This window comes from Hippocampus comes, unplaced genomic scaffold (genome assembly GCF_001891065.2).
Source record: "Hippocampus comes isolate QL1 unplaced genomic scaffold, H_comes_QL1_v1.1 scaffold57, whole genome shotgun sequence".
Lineage (NCBI taxonomy): Eukaryota > Metazoa > Chordata > Actinopteri > Syngnathiformes > Syngnathidae > Hippocampus > Hippocampus comes.
The window spans coordinates 758338-774992 of record NW_017805039.1 but is presented as its reverse complement, the minus strand read 5'-3'; the positions used below and the strand labels follow the sequence as shown (position 1 = coordinate 774992).

General features: G+C 43.4%; 4 protein-coding genes across 5 annotated transcripts in view; 2 read left to right on the top strand and 2 right to left on the bottom strand.

Moving 5' to 3' along the window:
- Positions 1-4: 4 nt before the first annotated feature.
- LOC109512504 (short transient receptor potential channel 2-like) lies at positions 5-6791 on the bottom strand. The gene is made up of 13 exons (XM_019864307.1): positions 5914-6791; positions 4832-5524; positions 4490-4690; positions 4222-4386; positions 3969-4143; positions 3694-3894; positions 3455-3617; positions 3278-3370; positions 2629-2821; positions 2403-2530; positions 2249-2318; positions 2028-2133; positions 5-1370 (listed from the first exon to the last, which is right to left on the bottom strand). The coding sequence occupies exons 1-13, from the start codon at positions 5926-5928 to the stop codon at positions 613-615; spliced, it is 2961 nt and encodes a 986-aa protein (XP_019719866.1). The 5' UTR covers positions 5929-6791; the 3' UTR covers positions 5-612.
- Positions 6792-7871: 1080 nt separating this feature from the next.
- Positions 7872-16655, bottom strand: part of rb1 (retinoblastoma 1) — a 17763-nt gene continuing 8979 nt past the window's right edge. For both annotated transcript variants that reach the window (XM_019864309.1, XM_019864308.1), the window contains exons 18-28: positions 11489-11604; positions 11037-11203; positions 10221-10366; positions 10042-10146; positions 9841-9954; positions 9346-9491; positions 9245-9275; positions 8977-9119; positions 8824-8870; positions 8632-8698; positions 7872-8155 (exon numbers count right to left, since the gene is read on the bottom strand). In XM_019864309.1, the coding sequence (XP_019719868.1) occupies positions 8152-8155; positions 8632-8698; positions 8824-8870; positions 8977-9119; positions 9245-9275; positions 9346-9491; positions 9841-9954; positions 10042-10146; positions 10221-10366; positions 11037-11203; positions 11489-11604 (1086 nt within the window). In that variant the 3' untranslated portion in view covers positions 7872-8151. The remainder of the gene's footprint in view (positions 8156-8631; positions 8699-8823; positions 8871-8976; positions 9120-9244; positions 9276-9345; positions 9492-9840; positions 9955-10041; positions 10147-10220; positions 10367-11036; positions 11204-11488; positions 11605-16655) is intronic.
- On the top strand, positions 12217-14247 carry lpar6b (lysophosphatidic acid receptor 6b). The gene has a single exon (XM_019864314.1). It carries the CDS (start codon positions 12670-12672, stop codon positions 13768-13770), a length of 1101 nt encoding a protein of 366 aa, XP_019719873.1. The 5' UTR covers positions 12217-12669; the 3' UTR covers positions 13771-14247.
- The window catches only part of LOC109512509 (lysophosphatidic acid receptor 6), a 4968-nt gene continuing 2656 nt past the window's right edge, over positions 14344-16655 (top strand). The window contains exon 1 of the mRNA XM_019864315.1: positions 14344-16051. Within this exon, the coding sequence (XP_019719874.1) occupies positions 16046-16051 (6 nt within the window). The 5' untranslated portion in view covers positions 14344-16045. The remainder of the gene's footprint in view (positions 16052-16655) is intronic.

The following is a 16655-nucleotide window of genomic DNA, read 5'->3' as shown; positions in this document are numbered from 1 at the left end:
ATGTTTTCCACTGGTGGAGTTTGGATGCGATGTGCCGTAGGGACATGCTTCAGGTGATCAATTAACGAAGGCGACCTTGTGGGAGCAGAACGTGTGAAGCAAGCTGAGACCTGCACTGTTACCCTTTGGCATTACGTTTCCGCCTGCTGAACAAACATGTGTGCCCTTGTTAATGAAACGAAACAGTAGGCATTTTGTCAAACTCAATTTAATTGTCTTGGAAAATGTCAATAATAATACATGAGTTTTATACAGCACTTTTCTAGAAACTCAAAAGCAAATAAGACATAGGGAACCCACGCAGACAAATGGGAGAACATGCAAACTCCACATAGGAAGGCGGGAGCCGGAATCAAACCCTGCATCTCTGCACTGAGTCGGACATGCTAACCAGTCACCCACCATTATAAAACAGAGACACAGACATACATGGAGTCGGTCAAAACTCCTTAGTAACTTGCAGGAATATTAGCTGTTTTTCACAGAGGATAGAAATGAAATGCCCGTGAGCATTATTGTCTGTCTACATGTTTTGCTCCACCATTTGAGTGTATTACCTAAACATCTGTTTATGGACTGAAATGAAATGGATATGAACAAGTGCCAAATATCTTACTCAACGACTGTATGGCCGCCTGTCTCATCGATGGATGCCTCCCCATCTTCGGAACCAAATCCCGTGTCCCCGGAACTGCTGCTACCAGATGGTGACGGTATTGTCGTGTGACTCAAAGGATTTTCACCGTCATCACATCCTTTGCGGTTATTCGGCTCAAACTGTCGCCCTTTCATCCATCTGGCCTCCACTTTCTTTTCTTCTAGCTCGATATCTTTAAACGGATTAACCATATTCTCTGTGTCAACCTCCTCGTTGATGACTTTTTGAACTCCTTTAGGGGTATCAGAAAGTATCACATTTTCTTCTGGATTTAAATGTGCCCCCGCGGCGATCTCCTCTGGGTTGTCACTTGTGTTAGTGTCGAGCTGCTCTTTTTCCAGTTGAACTCTACCCTCCTCCATCTTCATTAAATCTCCGCGTGACACCGGCCTTGATCTCGCCTCTTCACACTGGCCCCGGTGATGCCCGTCTGACTCCTTCACATCCGCTTGGCCTTTTATTTCATCCTCCTCTTCCGCCTCGTGATGCACCGTTACGTCACGTGACGTAGTTTTCTCATCCGGCTGGCTGTTAAAGCCTCTGAAATTGTTTTTGGCGCCGATGATGTATTTGCCGAGGAAAGACGAGCCGCCCTTGGACGACGGATCGGCCGCGGGGTGTCCCTCATCGAGCAAATGCTGGTGGACCACTTTCAGGTCATTGTGCATCCTCAGGATGGCTTTGCTCAGCTCAGTGACACGATTACCAATATCTGATGGGGAAAGCATCACATGATTGCATTTGGGTGGGGATTCATTTTGTTGAGTTTCTCTTGGTAGCTGCCTTTAACAAATTATTATGAAGGGGAAAAGTTTTCATTTGTATTTGGGATTTAAAATAGATATATTTTAATGACACGAGTCGTGTAACATTTCTGACAGACCTTGGACAACGTTTATCCCCTCAACATACAGTAAATGAATGAGTACACCCCAAGGGATTTGGAGAATCTTGAGTTTCCGTCAGAATCAATAAGAGAGAGAAAATACTTCCATAAATGTGGGCCGGTGATTGCAATTAAAATGTATACGGACAAAAATGTAAATATTCTGACAAGTGCTGGTAATGTAGGAAACATCAAGTGCAGCAAAGCTAAATTTCAGATGGAAAAATACTCACATATTTAACAAGAGGTTGTGAAAAATCTGATGGGTTTTTTTTCTGTTCAGTGATAAATGCATTTTAAAAAGCTTTTTTTTTTTTTTTCATAGGGGGGCGCACTCAATGATGAGCATTGTAAATAAGATCAAAACCTAAGCGTATGACTGTCGAGCAGCGTGCACTGTAAAACTGAATACTTTGCATTTCTTTGCCGTGACCAATGAGGTGAGAAACAGTGGCCGGACTGCCAATGAGTTCCATGCGTTACCTTTCCTCTTAGTCTCTTCAAACTCCCTGCGAGCCGACTCGATGTAGCGCTGCACCAGAGCTCTGATCACCTGCTGGCGGTACGGAACTTGGCTGTCCTCTGACCCCTTTTTTTGTTGGACACCACAAATACATAGTTCTAATTATATGTGTAGCCCATATAAGAAAAAAATAAAATACACGCTCATTTTTATTCATTTGTTTCGTAATATGAAATCTTACCAAAGAAGCAATTGGTGGGTATTTCGCAGAATCGCAGTTTATGCAACAGCAGATACGCTGAAAGATGAACCTGATAAAGGAGTTCAAATAAACAGATTAAAACAGATGGGGGGGGGGGAGGTCAAGTTCCTTTGCGGGACGTGTTTTTTCTCACCTTAATGTGTAAAAGAAAGCTTTGGGTGATGGGATGATGTTGAATGGGACAGGGATGGTGAGTCCCTCTCTGAAGTAACTGAGATACAACTTGGACCTGGCAAACTTCCACTCCACATCTGCATCGTCCTAAAATCGCACGCTAACGTAAGAGTGTTGCTACTTTTGGATCGAAATCCATCCAACCACAATTGTTTAGCGCTTGTTCCCATTCGGGGTCCTCTAACCTCAATTTTCTGAAAGGAGTTGGTGATCATTGCAATAAGCATGTTGAGTAAGACGATGACAATGAGAAGCGTGAAGATGCCGTACAGAATCCGTCCAACAAATTCAGCCAGTCCAAACTGCGGCATGTCCACGTAGTCCTGGTTGGCCACACCGAACATGGTCCAGAAAAGAAAGTGAAAGGTCTCATTAAACCTGCAACGAAAAATCCAAATGAAGATCAACGAGAAACAAATCTCAGGACAAGAAAATCTTTGTCTCAGTTCAAGTGCTCAATAGCACTGGGGAATAATTGAGATTTTTATGCCGATTAAAATTAAATTGGCAATCTGATTCCAAAATTGCCGTCAGTATTTTATTAGCATGTCAATTTTTTTTTCTCCACAGCTTCCCAGATAAGCAAAATGTCACTGATTATCTCTCGTAAGACTTCGTAAATTATTACAACTGGACTCATCTTCCAGCGACGTGAAAACTTGTTTGTGCACCCACCCAGTAGGTCAGTACGATTAATATCTGCAAACGGAAAGCTAGCATTGTAGGCTGGCTTATAATTATTGATTTATTTTAAAACTGCTGTCAGACCTAACTCAACAAAAATCTTTATTCCTACAGACGTTATTCAAACCTAGTGAAGCTTACACTCCTCACCTGCCAAGATGCGGAGAGATGACATAAGGGACGTAGACATTGTTGATACCGCATAGGAAGGCCGTTCCAATGATCATGAGTATGAACATGAATCTAAAAAGCCGCAACAAAGATGACGCTGAAACCCTGAAGACGGATTCGTTCGCGCGAGGGCATGCAAAGAGCGCGCGCGGTCACCTCATCATGTCATCAATCATCTTGCCAATGGATATCTGGAGCGTTCCGAGGGACTCGTGCGCCGGGAGAATGTAAGCTAGCCTGGTGAAGCTCATCATGCTCGTCACTGCGAACAGGACCTCCGCGATCAGCTGAGGGTCTTCCTGATGCCAGTCGGCACGCACTGCCGCACAGAAAGAACCATATTAGCGAGAGCCACTTTGACCAGATGAGGCGACGACCCCGTTTGTTTTCCCAACCCGTCTGGTTGAAGTAGACACACTCGGCTGAGCCATTACTGTCAAGACAGAGGAAATGACCCTTGAGCATGATGAGCACACGTAAGGCGAAGGAGGCCAAGTACATGCTGAGCACCATCATGTCTAAGCAGTTCCACCAGTCCAGGAAGTAACTCCTCAGACCCTCGATCCACACTTCCTTGCACTCATACCAGAAGAAACCTGGAGAGACGAAAGCACCTCTTGACTCAAGCCCGATTTGAGAGCCGTTGACGGCGATGAGAGCGTGCACCCACCGACCACCCAAACCATGTGGAAGGAGCTGTGCAGGATGTTCTGTTGCCGCGCCGCAAACTTCTCCCGATACAGCTCCATGGTGATCGATTCACCGAGTAAGGTGATGAGGAACCACAGGTAGGAGGCGGAGTGAAGAAGGAACTTGATTACAGGCGTCCTTAGTATCTTTCCCACCTGAGGCGGAGAGTCAACATTTGAAGCACCACAGCTGGGCCCCAAATAAATTTTAATCAAGAGCTGACTTTTGCTGACCTTTGACTTTGGTGCAATCCAGTAAGCGAGGCAGAGGAAGGGCATTGTGAAAAAGATCCCAACAGAGACAAAGAGCTTCCAAGCAGTCCTGCTACCTCTCCAACCCGCCAGGTTGCCACACCAGATTGAAGATAGAACTTGTTGGCAGATGGGGTGGGCGACAAACTGCACAAATGCACCCACGCACACAACACGTACGCCGAAATGATGATGAACACGCGTGAGACTGATTGAGTCTTCCCCATCTCATCACGACATTTTCAGTCACCTGCTTCTGGTTGTAGTTGACGGCGAGGCGCAGTCTTGACAGGTTTGGGATGCCCTCCTCGAAGGCCTGCTCTTCCAAAGCCTCGTGGCTTTCGTCTCCGCAGCTGTTGAGAATGGTGGTCACCTCACTCTGGTTGCGACACATACCCAGCAACTCCACGGCAAACTCTTGACAGAGCTCCTCCAAGGCCAAATATTGAGGCTGCATGGGGAAAAGGAGCACAGACGTTGATCGAAGCAGGACTCGAGCCGGCCTCAGACCTGCGAGGCAGATATTCTCACCACTAGTCCATCATGCTGCTAAGAGGCAAGAAACGACATTGGGGGAAAAACAAGCACTGACCTTGAACTCCGGCTCGTTACGAGAGAGTTTGCGGAGCTCTCTGCTGAGACTGAAAGCGCTGAGCATGGCGTCGTCAGAAGTGATGGAGAGGTAGGCGCGGCTGGCGATGCCGCGGTAGGTGTTGATGCGGGACAGGGAGAACTTGAGCAGGTCGTACTGACGCCCGTTGCGGCACTCCAGACAGGCGCAGGATATCTTGTGCGGCCACGGGATGACGTGACCCTTTTGGGTGAGCATGGTGACGATGTCGTACAAATCTTTCTGGCACGCCAGGGTCAGAGGGGTCACGCCGGGGGCAAACTGCGAGTTGTCAATGGAGCGGTCGAAGATCGCTTGAGAGAAGGAGCGCACGTCCATCTTGTTTCCTTTCTCCTGATCCAGGCGGTCCAGCAGGAGCTTGACCACTCGCGGCTGGTTGGTGTCCACGGCGACGAGCAGGGCTTCGTGAATCTGACGGAAATCAAACTTGACCCCGTGGAGGAGCGCGTCCATGACGCAGTCACTTCCCAGGCGGATGGACAGGTTGAGGGCCTCCCTCCAAAGGCGATCTTCAGAGTCGTCCAGCTGGCGGACGATACCATCGCCGGTTTTGAGCAGACTGCAGACCAGCTCGATTTTCCCTTCCCGGATGGCGCCGATGAGCTCTGGTGGGAACTGCATTTTCTTGTTCATGATCTCGCGCCATTGATCCGGCTGAGACACAGTACAGGTACATTAGAACTGCTTTCAGTGGTTCACTTGTGGATTTTTACCGTATGAATGGTGGATGGAATAAACAAAAATATCTAGCAAGCAATTATCTCGCAATAACACTTGTACTCATTAGATGCAAGGGTGAACCCTGGAGTCTCAGTTGACCGGTCAGGAAGTGAGGGACACCCTGGCCTGGTTGCCAAAAGGCATTAAGAGGTAATGGTAAAGACCAGTGATCAACGTAAACCAATGTCTCCTTTTGTGAGCATAGGCACAAATTAGAATAAGTTGGGGAAAAAAATGTGTGAGGAAACCGGAGACCGTCCCTAAACAATGAAACATAGAAAAATGTTTTTAACACAAGTCTAATAATACATAGGACTACTCACCGTGAGGTTTTGCATCCCTGATAAACATACACAGACACACAAACAGACAGGAACGAACTTGGGAGCGATGATCCTGTTCCACGCAATCAAAACAGATGGAGAGGACAAGCCAAGCAAGCACTTTGGCGTTCCGTGATCATGTGAAGCTCTCTGTCAGGAACCTACATTTCCATCAGTTCCCCATGGGGTTTCCAGCCAATTAAAATGTAACCTGCTCCAAGTGTTTCTGTGGCCTCCTGCATTGAAAACAGAGTCTGGGTATCAATTAAGGTGGTTGTTACTGTACAGGCGGCAGATGTCATCGTTCCCGGAGGAACTGGAGGGAGTTCAAGGGAGTGCAAAAACAAGGAAGACGTATTTATAAAGATTGTTGACGTTCACATCTGGACTGTTGCTAACGTTTTGGTGGTTGCTTTGCTTAACCACATGATGTTGTCCTCCACAGTGATACATAGTCAATTCATGGTGTGAATCGGAAAAACACTTCTAAGACTCCAGCATCATGTTAGCTTGCTTGCTGGCTACAGTATGTTCGTGCTTGAAACAAACCAAATCTTTAGTGTATTATTCTACTCATTCAGCTGGGCTTCATATGTTACACCAGTAGGGGGTGCTAAGAGACTGCCTAAAACGAAAACCTGTATTAATGCTTCTTGCGTGTGAGTCAATGAAGTTTCATTTAGAGATACCCATTTCAGTTTCCTTTCCCAAGCGGTTGTGTTTTATTGGTTTGTCGTGAAATATAAACACTTAAATCTGGCCACAGCTGTTTGACAGCAAACAAGATCAAGTACTTAACTTTGTGATGTGCGAGATAACAACTTAAGGGCAAGGATGAGCTCAAGGGAAGTGAAGGGTGAAAAGTGGTACAAAAACCCCTTAACCCTGGAGAACCCACAGGGTCAAATGTGGCCCCTATAAATTCTGCTACTCAAATGGTACCCTTAAATCCCAAAGGGTCAAATTTGGCCCTAATTGTAAATTAGGATAAAAGCATTAAATATTTGAGAAAACATATATTTTGGTGTTCAGTGAACATATAGCAGTCATTTAATGTATAAGTCATCATTTTCCAAAGAAGAAAAGGGTTCTTATGTTCTCCAGGGTTAAACAAATAATGACTTTGAAGGAAATATTTAGAACCATTTCAAGAAGTTGCTTAATTAAAGCAAAAAAAATAAAATAAAAGCTAAGTTTGACTTTAAATCTCTGATAAATAATGGTAAACAATGGTCGGATTTTTAGCATCATGCAAACAACTAGCAAAAAACAACTTGGCTGCTCAGTCACCCAACACTATTTTTTATAGCTATATTTTTCAAATAGGCTCAAGAGGTCCTTCCATCCACAAAAAAACAATTAAAATGCAGACATGTGGATGATGAGCAAACCTGATGTTTTGTATTTGTGCCCAAATACCCCCCCAAAAAATAATCACTGAGCTCTGTGAATTCTCAATTAAAAAAAAAAAAAGATTCAAACGCAAAAATCCGTGCACTTATCGTGTCACTGAAACTTCATCTAAATAGACACAGCGGATAGAAAGTCGAATGCAAGGTACTTGGATTGAAGCTCTACTATTTAAAGTTGAAACAGTGGCAGTTTTGTGCCAATCCCAGTTGAGAGTTTAAATGTGAAAAATACTAATTGAATTGGAAAGGTTATATGCCACATAAATGTGTACAAAATTTAGATTTTTTTTCCTGATTTTCGTCTTGTTTTCTTTTTATATTACAAAAACCTGACATTTGAATTTGCACATAGACTTTTTTATATCCACTGTATCCTGATTTAACAAATGTTGCATCATGATTGAACCATTTTATCGCTTTATTCTCTTTATCTACATTTATTTTTGTGCTTGCAAACACTGTTTTTCTTCTTTCTACCCCCCAAAATTGCTGCTGTAGACTGTAAATTTCCCCAGTGTGGGACAAATAAAGGATATCTTATTTTATAATAACATTGTGAAAAATCTACATCTTGCTAAAAAAGGTTGCTCGAAAGACAAGTTAGCACTGTGTCTCAGTAATGTTTCGAGTGATGATTCAAACACAAATAAAAGCGGCACATAAGCTGACTGTAAACAACAACAAAAAATTGTCATTTGGTTATCCCCCCGGCCTGATATTCACAAATTATTCCTTAAAGAAATGTTAAATACAAACTAAAAACACACACTAAAAAAACGAGAGTTCATATTGTGACCAAGAGCGCGGGGGACAGCTCAGTAGATTCTTAACCCATGTGCTGCAGTCGATCTAAATAAGTTTATATAACGCAACATACAATTTTACAAAAATTGTAAAAGTATTATTCCTGAATATTTCACTTTCAACCACTCGACATGTTCAGTGGCATCAGTGCTATACATACACATATAGTTCTTATTTTTTTCTTTGTATTTTTGCCCTCTATGGACAATAAAAGCGGTATTGTGCTATGACCAAAACATAAATCTATATGAATAAAACATGAATTGGAATATTTCATATCACACACTTTTTATGCTGTGTCTTTGATTTTTCTTTTCTCTTCTTTCTACCCACAATCTTGCTGCTGAAGGCTGTAAATTTCCCCAGTGTGGGACAAATAAAGGATATCTTATCTTATCTTAAAGATGACAGTACGCAAAAATCTACAAAAATTGTAGAAATTGTAACATATGGGGTAACCCATGTGTTACAAACATCGTAGAAATTGCAGCACAAGGGTTACTGGTGCTCCTTTCGGGATTCCGCATCCTCCTTCATCTTCTGTTCCTGCATGCGATTGCGGGCGGAGGCTGGATAGAAAAGTAGTTGGGTGTTAGCGTGGCAGTCAACTGAGCGGTGCCATTTTGACTCATTTAATGAATGATCCATGTTGAATTTGAAAGCGTGAACACCAACAGAGCAGTTACTTGCTTACTTAAATCGTTGAGCCTCTGGATCAGTGTTGAATCTCCATCGGATTTGCTATTGAAAGAGAAAAAAAAAAAACGCACAAAAAAAAATTATGCATCAAAAAATATTTTGGGATGTAATTTCCTCTCAATGTTACACAAGGGGATTTTTCACCAACCTGCCACCGGGCTCATCTTGCCCATCAACATCAAATCGTAACCTCTTCAGAATTTTGGGGGCGCCTCCGTGATCTGAGGTTCTCTTCAAAGAGCGATCGCCGCTGCTGACCATCTGGTTGATCTTCTGGAAGCGATTTGGCGTCTACACATGTCAACGTGACATGAAAAAAAAAAAAAAAAAAAAAAAAAAAAAAAACGATATTGCAATTATTCATCGAGACAAAGTTGCAAAATATGCATTGTAGAAAAGAAAACAAAGGAACATACCCCAAATGATTCACCGATGGAAACCAGCATTCTGCAGAGAGACAAACAAGTTCAGTCAAGCAGACACAGACATTGTTGGGGTGCCACTGTGAGACGCTGACCTGCTGCGAGGAGTCATGATGCCCGGGGAGCGGGTGCTCTTCATCGGCGAGATGTACACGTTGCTGCTTCCGGGCACACGCAGAGGGGAACTGGGAAATTTATAAGGGCTGCACGGGATTTGTGGGATCGGAGAGAGAGAAGGCGGCTGGAGGGGGAAATAAAAACAACCGGCAAACCATATCAATATGTAGGAACTTGAAGAACAATAAATTGACCTTGTTAAATGCAACCAATCAATTTAAGCTATTACAGCTACATTTGACAAGACATTTATATCTTTGGATTATTGGACGAGGGCATCCCTTGTGATGAAATCCATATTCGCTTTAATATGTTGCTGGAATTGTGACGAATCCATCTTTGAGTGTAATACATGAAGCATGTTTAACCTTTGATGATTGAAACTATGAAGAAAAAAAACACTACAAAGCAAACTGAACGGAACGTTATCGCTTGGTGGAAACGTAGCACAATATTTGGGTATTTTGCCTTACTCTTGTGGATGCATATTGTAGGATGTTGGTTTTCAGCCTCTGCATGAACACTTGATTGTAGAAGACGATGATGGAGTCATAGTGGTCCTCTGCGATCAGCACATGCTTGAAAGTCTGCACATAAACAGACATGTTGAAGCCTGGGGGGGAAAGGAGGGGGGTGGGCAATTAAATATGAGGCTCGTTGAACGATATCGTCACCTCCTGGTTGGTGTTGGGCATGTTCTTGTACGACGACACGATGGCCTTGAAGCGCAGATCCACACTCTTCACTTTGCATATGGCATACATGGCTGACATCATTAACTAGAAGAGAACATGTGGAGGGAGATCCTGAGTGGGTGAAAATATTAACACACAAGACAAACTTGTCAGGCTACCTGGTCGAGGTGACGATCTCTCATCAGCTCGTACTTGTGCTGCAGAGTGTGCTGGAAGAGCGTCCAAATGATGGGCTCCAGCTCCGGATAGGGGGACAGCAGATAGGAGCAGAGCATCTTCAGCCTGGTGTAGGCCAGGCGGTACACTGCAAGGACGGAACCGAATGAACATCAGTGGCTCTGTAAGAATTCGGGCCAGACGCATATCAAATGACGTGGCTGAACTTGACACAAGTGGATAAATGCCCCCCCCCCCCAAAAAAAAACCACAGATGATCCTGTTACCTGCTAACTTGCAGCAAAGAACAACAAAATGCAGCAATTAGCGTCGGGCTGGGCAATAATTAAGTCGAAATATATAGCGTGATCGATACCTGATAAATATTTAATATTCATTTGTTTAAAAAAAGATCAGGAAGCAAACACCAACCACCATTCTGCGTGCTGTAGGCAGAAACTACAGTAGGATGATCGATGTGTGCCACAAGTACATCCACCTAAATTTGGAGCACAAAAGCATCTTTTACGACCAATATTCTGATTGGCCCGCGACCGTAGCGAGGATGAAGCGGTTCAGAAAGTGAATGAATGAATATTCTGATTGGTATTTTTCATCTTGATAGTTGTTTCATTTTCATCTTTCATCAATTTAATTGCTTTTCTTATTTTTTAAAAAAAAAAAAAAAAAAAAAAAAAAAAAAACACATTGTAAACCTCGGAACCTGTGTATTGAATTTTCCTTGAAATGATGGTTGATGATGTATTTCTTACAAGTAGATTTACCCGGAAAAATAAAGTTTCAGTATTGAATCATACATTTTTTATAGAAGAGGCTGAGTGAGTTGGACTTCAGGTGCCGAGGGTTCTGGCCCGCGGCTTGGGGTGCGGGCTGGCTCGGTGCCGGAGCGGCAGCTGGTGCGCCGGCCGTGGCGGGGGACTCGGGAGGCACGATGCGAAGACACGGGCGAACGGGGGACAGGTACCTGGCACAAAAGAAAAAAAATTGCAGCGTAAAAGACGTTGGAAATGCAAGGTGACCAAAATTCCCCTCAGCCATTTCAATAGGTCAGCAAGCGTACGCGATCACTATTGTGTAGCTTAGCCGACGTTTAAGTTACCCTTCTCAAATTTAGCTGTCTTGCTATCCACATAATTAATCATATTTGTAATTGTGTACACAGAGGGCCTCGCTCATGAAATTGGTGATTCTGATTCATGGCGCTTTTGCAACATTGAAGTGTTGGCACACAGCGGGCTGGTGGACTCACAGGTCAGCAGCGGTGTGGTTGTGTTGTAAGGGCTGGTTGAAACTAGCAGGCGCCTCCGCTTGTTCCACTGCGCCGCCCTCGTGCTCCTGCTTCAACAGCTCGAAGAGAGGGGAGTCCTGTGAGATACAAGAAAAAGCGGCGCCTTAAGAAAACACCAATTAAAAAATAATAATAATAATGACATTCCAACAATAGTTGCCTTCACAGATAGCCTAAATTAAAATTTTATAAAATAATAATAATCAAAAGGGACTTTTACAGTAACTGCACAGTATACTGGTTTACTTTTCATCGGTGTGATATCGTAGTATCTCACTTCATGCTTTCTCACTTGGAATGTAGTGTGGGCCAAGCCCAATTTGCTCTTTTAGGCCTGCAACTTGTGCGCGCTTCTTTTGCAGCCTGACCACATCCTGCCGAGCCAATGGCATTTGATAAACCCAGCTGCAGCCTTCCCTGACATTTGGTTCGCTAGCTAAGCCCAGTGTTGACTTTTTATAAAACCGAAGTGACATATATATTTTTTAAAAAAGTGATAAACATTCTTGTCAGCAGCGAGGTCAACCAGCTTCAGAGAATATAACGCACACATATAGCAGCCAATAAAAAGGAAATCCACATATCGTGACATAAGTTCCTACACCAATATTGAAATTGAAGGTAGGTGCAACAACAGTCGAAGTGGGAAGGCTTTGGCCCGAGCTTTCGGCTCCTCCCTTTTCTTTTGTCTTGGATTATCTGACACGCTCGCAGCTTGTAAAAGACCTTCAGACCAAGCAGGCTGGCTCCAGGAAACACAGAACTGATACAGTAACAACGACAAAAAAAAAAAAAGTGGGGGGGATCACTTTATGTTTTGTACAGCTGAGGACAGACCGCCATGTGTGACTTTTAAGAAAAGGGAACGCAAAATCAACTGAAGAACAAAAGTGATAAGACTGAGAGCTTCCCACTATCGGCGATTATTATGCAACGTATGAGGATGAATACGTTTGGATCCAGCAAAAGGTATTGAGGAAGCTTCTTCATCATTTTGGGGCCATTTTTTTTGTCTCTCCCTATGCAAATGCAAACAAATGGACGGTTACAGACTGGTGGTTAAACGGGTTTTTTTTTCCCGACTGGCACGGGACAACTTCTCCATTCTGTAAATATTACCGACTCACCAGCTGGATTTCAAGATGTATAACAGTACACTGGGCGCCGCGCACACTTCCATCAAGTGCAACAAGAGCGACGACTTCAAGTACCCTCTGTACAGCACCGTTTTCAGCCTGGTGTTTGTCTTCGGATTCCTCTTCAACCTCGTGGCCGTCTACATTTTTGGGTGTACGCTGAAGCTGAGGAATGAAACCACCACGTACATGGTGAACCTGGTGGTGTCGGACTCTCTCTTTGTCCTCAGCCTGCCTTTTCGGATCGTCTACTTCATTAAACGGGAATGGATGTTTGGCAGCGAGCTGTGCAAGATTTCCGTGGCCCTTTTCTACACCAACATGTACGGCAGCATCTTCTTCCTCACCTGCATCAGCGTGGATCGCTTCCTGGCCATCGTGCACCCATTCCGCTCTCAAAAAATTCGGACCAAGCGGAACGCCAAACTGGCCTGTGTTACGGTGTGGGTGCTCGTTCTTTCCGGGAGTATCCCCACCGGGTTCCTTCTGGACACCACGTCGCCCAAAAATGTCAACTCTTCGTCCAACTACTGCTTTGAAAACTACTCCAGTGACCAGTGGAAGTCAGAGCTGTCCAAGGTGGTGATGTTTATCGAGACGGTGGGCTTTGTGATCCCACTGATGGTCAACGTTTTTTGCTCCGTGAGGGTGCTACAGACGTTGAAGAAACCGCAGACCATCAGCCGCGGCGGCAGCATCAATAAGGCAAAAGTTTTGAGGATGATCATCGTGCATCTGCTCATCTTCTGCTTCTGTTTCATCCCCTACAACGTGAATCTCATGTTCTACTCTCTGGTCCGGACTAAAGTCCTCAAAGGGTGCCACGCAGAATATGTGGTGAGAACCATCTACCCCATTTCACTGTGCATCGCCGTGACCAACTGCTGTTTCGATCCTGTTGTTTATTACTTCACTTCGGAGACCATTAAGAGCTCCTTCAAACGCAAGTCCACCGCGTGGCACAACGGTGTCAGGCTTCTCGACAGGTTGCAAGGGGACAGTGCCCAGAGCACCCCAAATTCTACACCTCGTCTGGCCTTGAGGTCTCTGAAAACCAAGTTCACGGACACAAAGGGTTCCAACTCTAAAGACAAATCCACAATGTGACGCCTTGAGAAGTCATGAACAGACACTTGGTGAAAAATACAAGGACTGACAACCAAAACAGTCAGCTAGAGCAAAAGACACTGAATGGACACGAATGAGTGGAAATCAAGACGTTGACGCTTATTCAGCACATAAAAAGGAGGACATTGGACGGTATCAATAATCGTGTCATGGTGTCAAGACAAACAGAATTTTATGCTGTACTTTCACTGACTAGTGACACTGTGCGCAAGTGACAAGTACAATTTTTTTTTGCACATGAAATGTAGGGCTGTTTTTTTATTTTTTTATTTCTGTGCTGAAACCAGTATTAGAGCTGTTTTGATGTACTTTTCTTTTACTTTCTTGATGTCGGTTCTATGTACTTGAGGTCCCGGAAGGCTTTCAGGCACTTTATGGAGCGCTACACCCTCAGACCGCTTCATTCCAAAAGTACTAAATAAAGCAGTTAAGGGCTGGACTTTGCTTGATAAAGAAGTGTGGTGTGGCTTTTTTTTTTGAATGTATCAGTCGCTGCTGTGTAACCAAACTATAAGTCGACACGTCTGAGTCATACATTTAATTACGTCACCACTGACAATATTCTGACTGGCTGATGCCACAAAGGCACAATGACTCAAGCAGCTTTCAGGTGTGGTCAATGATTAACAAAACCCAACGAATAGGCAACCGTTTAACAACACTATACCGGCTCTGAACTGAACAACTTAAGTGAAACAAAATCTGTCACGAAGCAAACTTTGGGCACTTTGCTTTTATCGATCCGATATATCACAATTGGAACGCGTGCCAGGTCAAATGAAGAATCCCGAATAGCTAATAAATTACAAATTGAAGATTATTCAACTCTGGGGAATCAATCAAAATGGAAACTGACAAAAGTGAAATCAGGACAAGGGGACATGGCGTAGCTCTGAGTGTATGCGAAATAGTTGTCCTTGCTTGCAAGACTGAGCGCTACAACATTCCTGTCAGGAAGCTTTGCCCGAGGGTCTGCCCCGACACGGGGGAAATGCTTCACTACCCGTAAAACATCAGCATGCAAGCAACAACACGCCGCGAGAAACGTGTTGGATTCTTTCACCAAAGTTTACGTCAGACTCGCAGGATTGCAACTCAGAATAATGACAACGCCCCATTCGACTGAGTGGAATATGGAATTATTCCTATCAAAGAGGAACAGAAGTCGTTTTAACCTATTCAGAGGTAATGAAACAAAAGATCATTGGCAAAGGGCTAAAAACTATAGAGACTTTTTTTTAAAATTAAACAAAAAAACAACAACAACATTTTCAAAACCCTGCCACTAGTTGGTGTCTCATGATGACATCATTGTGTCACTCCTTCTGGTCTGTACACTGCACGTTAGTCACAAGGGGGCGGTGTAAAACAGACATTGATCCACGTTGGCAGACGGTCACCACGACTAAGGTGCAATAAGAGTTGCTTTTCATCGAGGATAATGTATTGATCCCTGTGAGCATATTGTTAAATTGTCTGTCGTCATGTGTTGCGCCTCCATTTGGATTCGAATACGCACGCTTGACGTTTACTTTGATTGCAATAAAAAGCTTTTTGAAGAACCGTTATTTGCCAAACGGCTGCCTGTTGTGAAGCAAGTTGCGCTAGCGCATCTCGTGTTTCAGTTTTTTTTGCAGACGAGTCAAAGCAAAAACACGGCTCAGCAATGGCTTCGTTGTTTTGAGTACATTTGTTGGGGTTGGCATTCTTTGACAATGTGCAAAAAATACATAGTGCTGCTATTTTTTTTTTTTAAATCTAGTTTTGTCAAAAGAAGATGATGCATATAATCAGGTTAACAACTATTTCATCAAGTGTAAAGACATCTTAAACATATGCTGTACACAAATGTACATTACAGTATTTTCATAACCATTAGTACCTATTTTTGATTCAAAGTAGCACTTACTTGAGAGCAACTCAGTTGGTGCACAAATTAAGTTAATGGTTAACCACACTTAGTTTTTAACAAGCAGCCATAAACGGGCGTCCTCCATTTGCATTTCATTTTGAATGTTGGTCACAGTTTCGTTGGAAACGATAGCATGTCAATATGAGGTCGACCTCAAACAATGTGATTGGTCGCCTACTCAAGGTTCAGGTGACCAAAATGTAACGCGAAAAAAACAATGTCAGGCTTGAGGGAGAAGAGAGAGAACATGCCAGCATGGATGTGTTGTGCTACAACATCCTAACTGCCTCGTGCTGCTGATCACCAGCTGTGAAGAAAAATGACGTTGGTATCGTGTCAAACATGCTGGTGAGTGAGATCCTGATCGCTTTCAATGCTATACATTCATGAAATGAAGATCGCCTATTATAAAGTTTAAAATAAGATTTGCGTCCAATTTAACTTTGCTACTCTATCATTGGTGTGCACTCATTTTTGCAATTCATTAGCTCAATAAAAACTTTTGCGAAACGAAAAAAATCTCATTTTAGTATTTTGTGATGTAGCGGGTCACCTAATGTTTAAAAAAAAAAAAACATCCTGAAAGGAACCACGAGATGGTCTAACAAATCGGTTGGGGTCGCAAAACACAACTCGTTTAGGTTGTGTCATGTACATTTAAAGGCACCTTGGTAAAAACTTTTGTATGATTTAAATTTAGCCTAAAATGTTATTTAAATCCCCTGTGCAGTGCTTCTCAATGATTTATGTCCCTCCCCAGGAAGAAGAAAACATTTAGCGCCCCTCTAACTCTGCCGTAACTATGAATAATCATCATTTGTCAATGAAATTGATTTAAGTACACAGTTGCATAACATATGTATGTATATATATATATATATAGAGAGAGAGAGAGAGAGAGAGAGAGAGAGAGAGAGAGAGAGAGAGAGAGAGAGAGAGAGAGAGAAAGAGA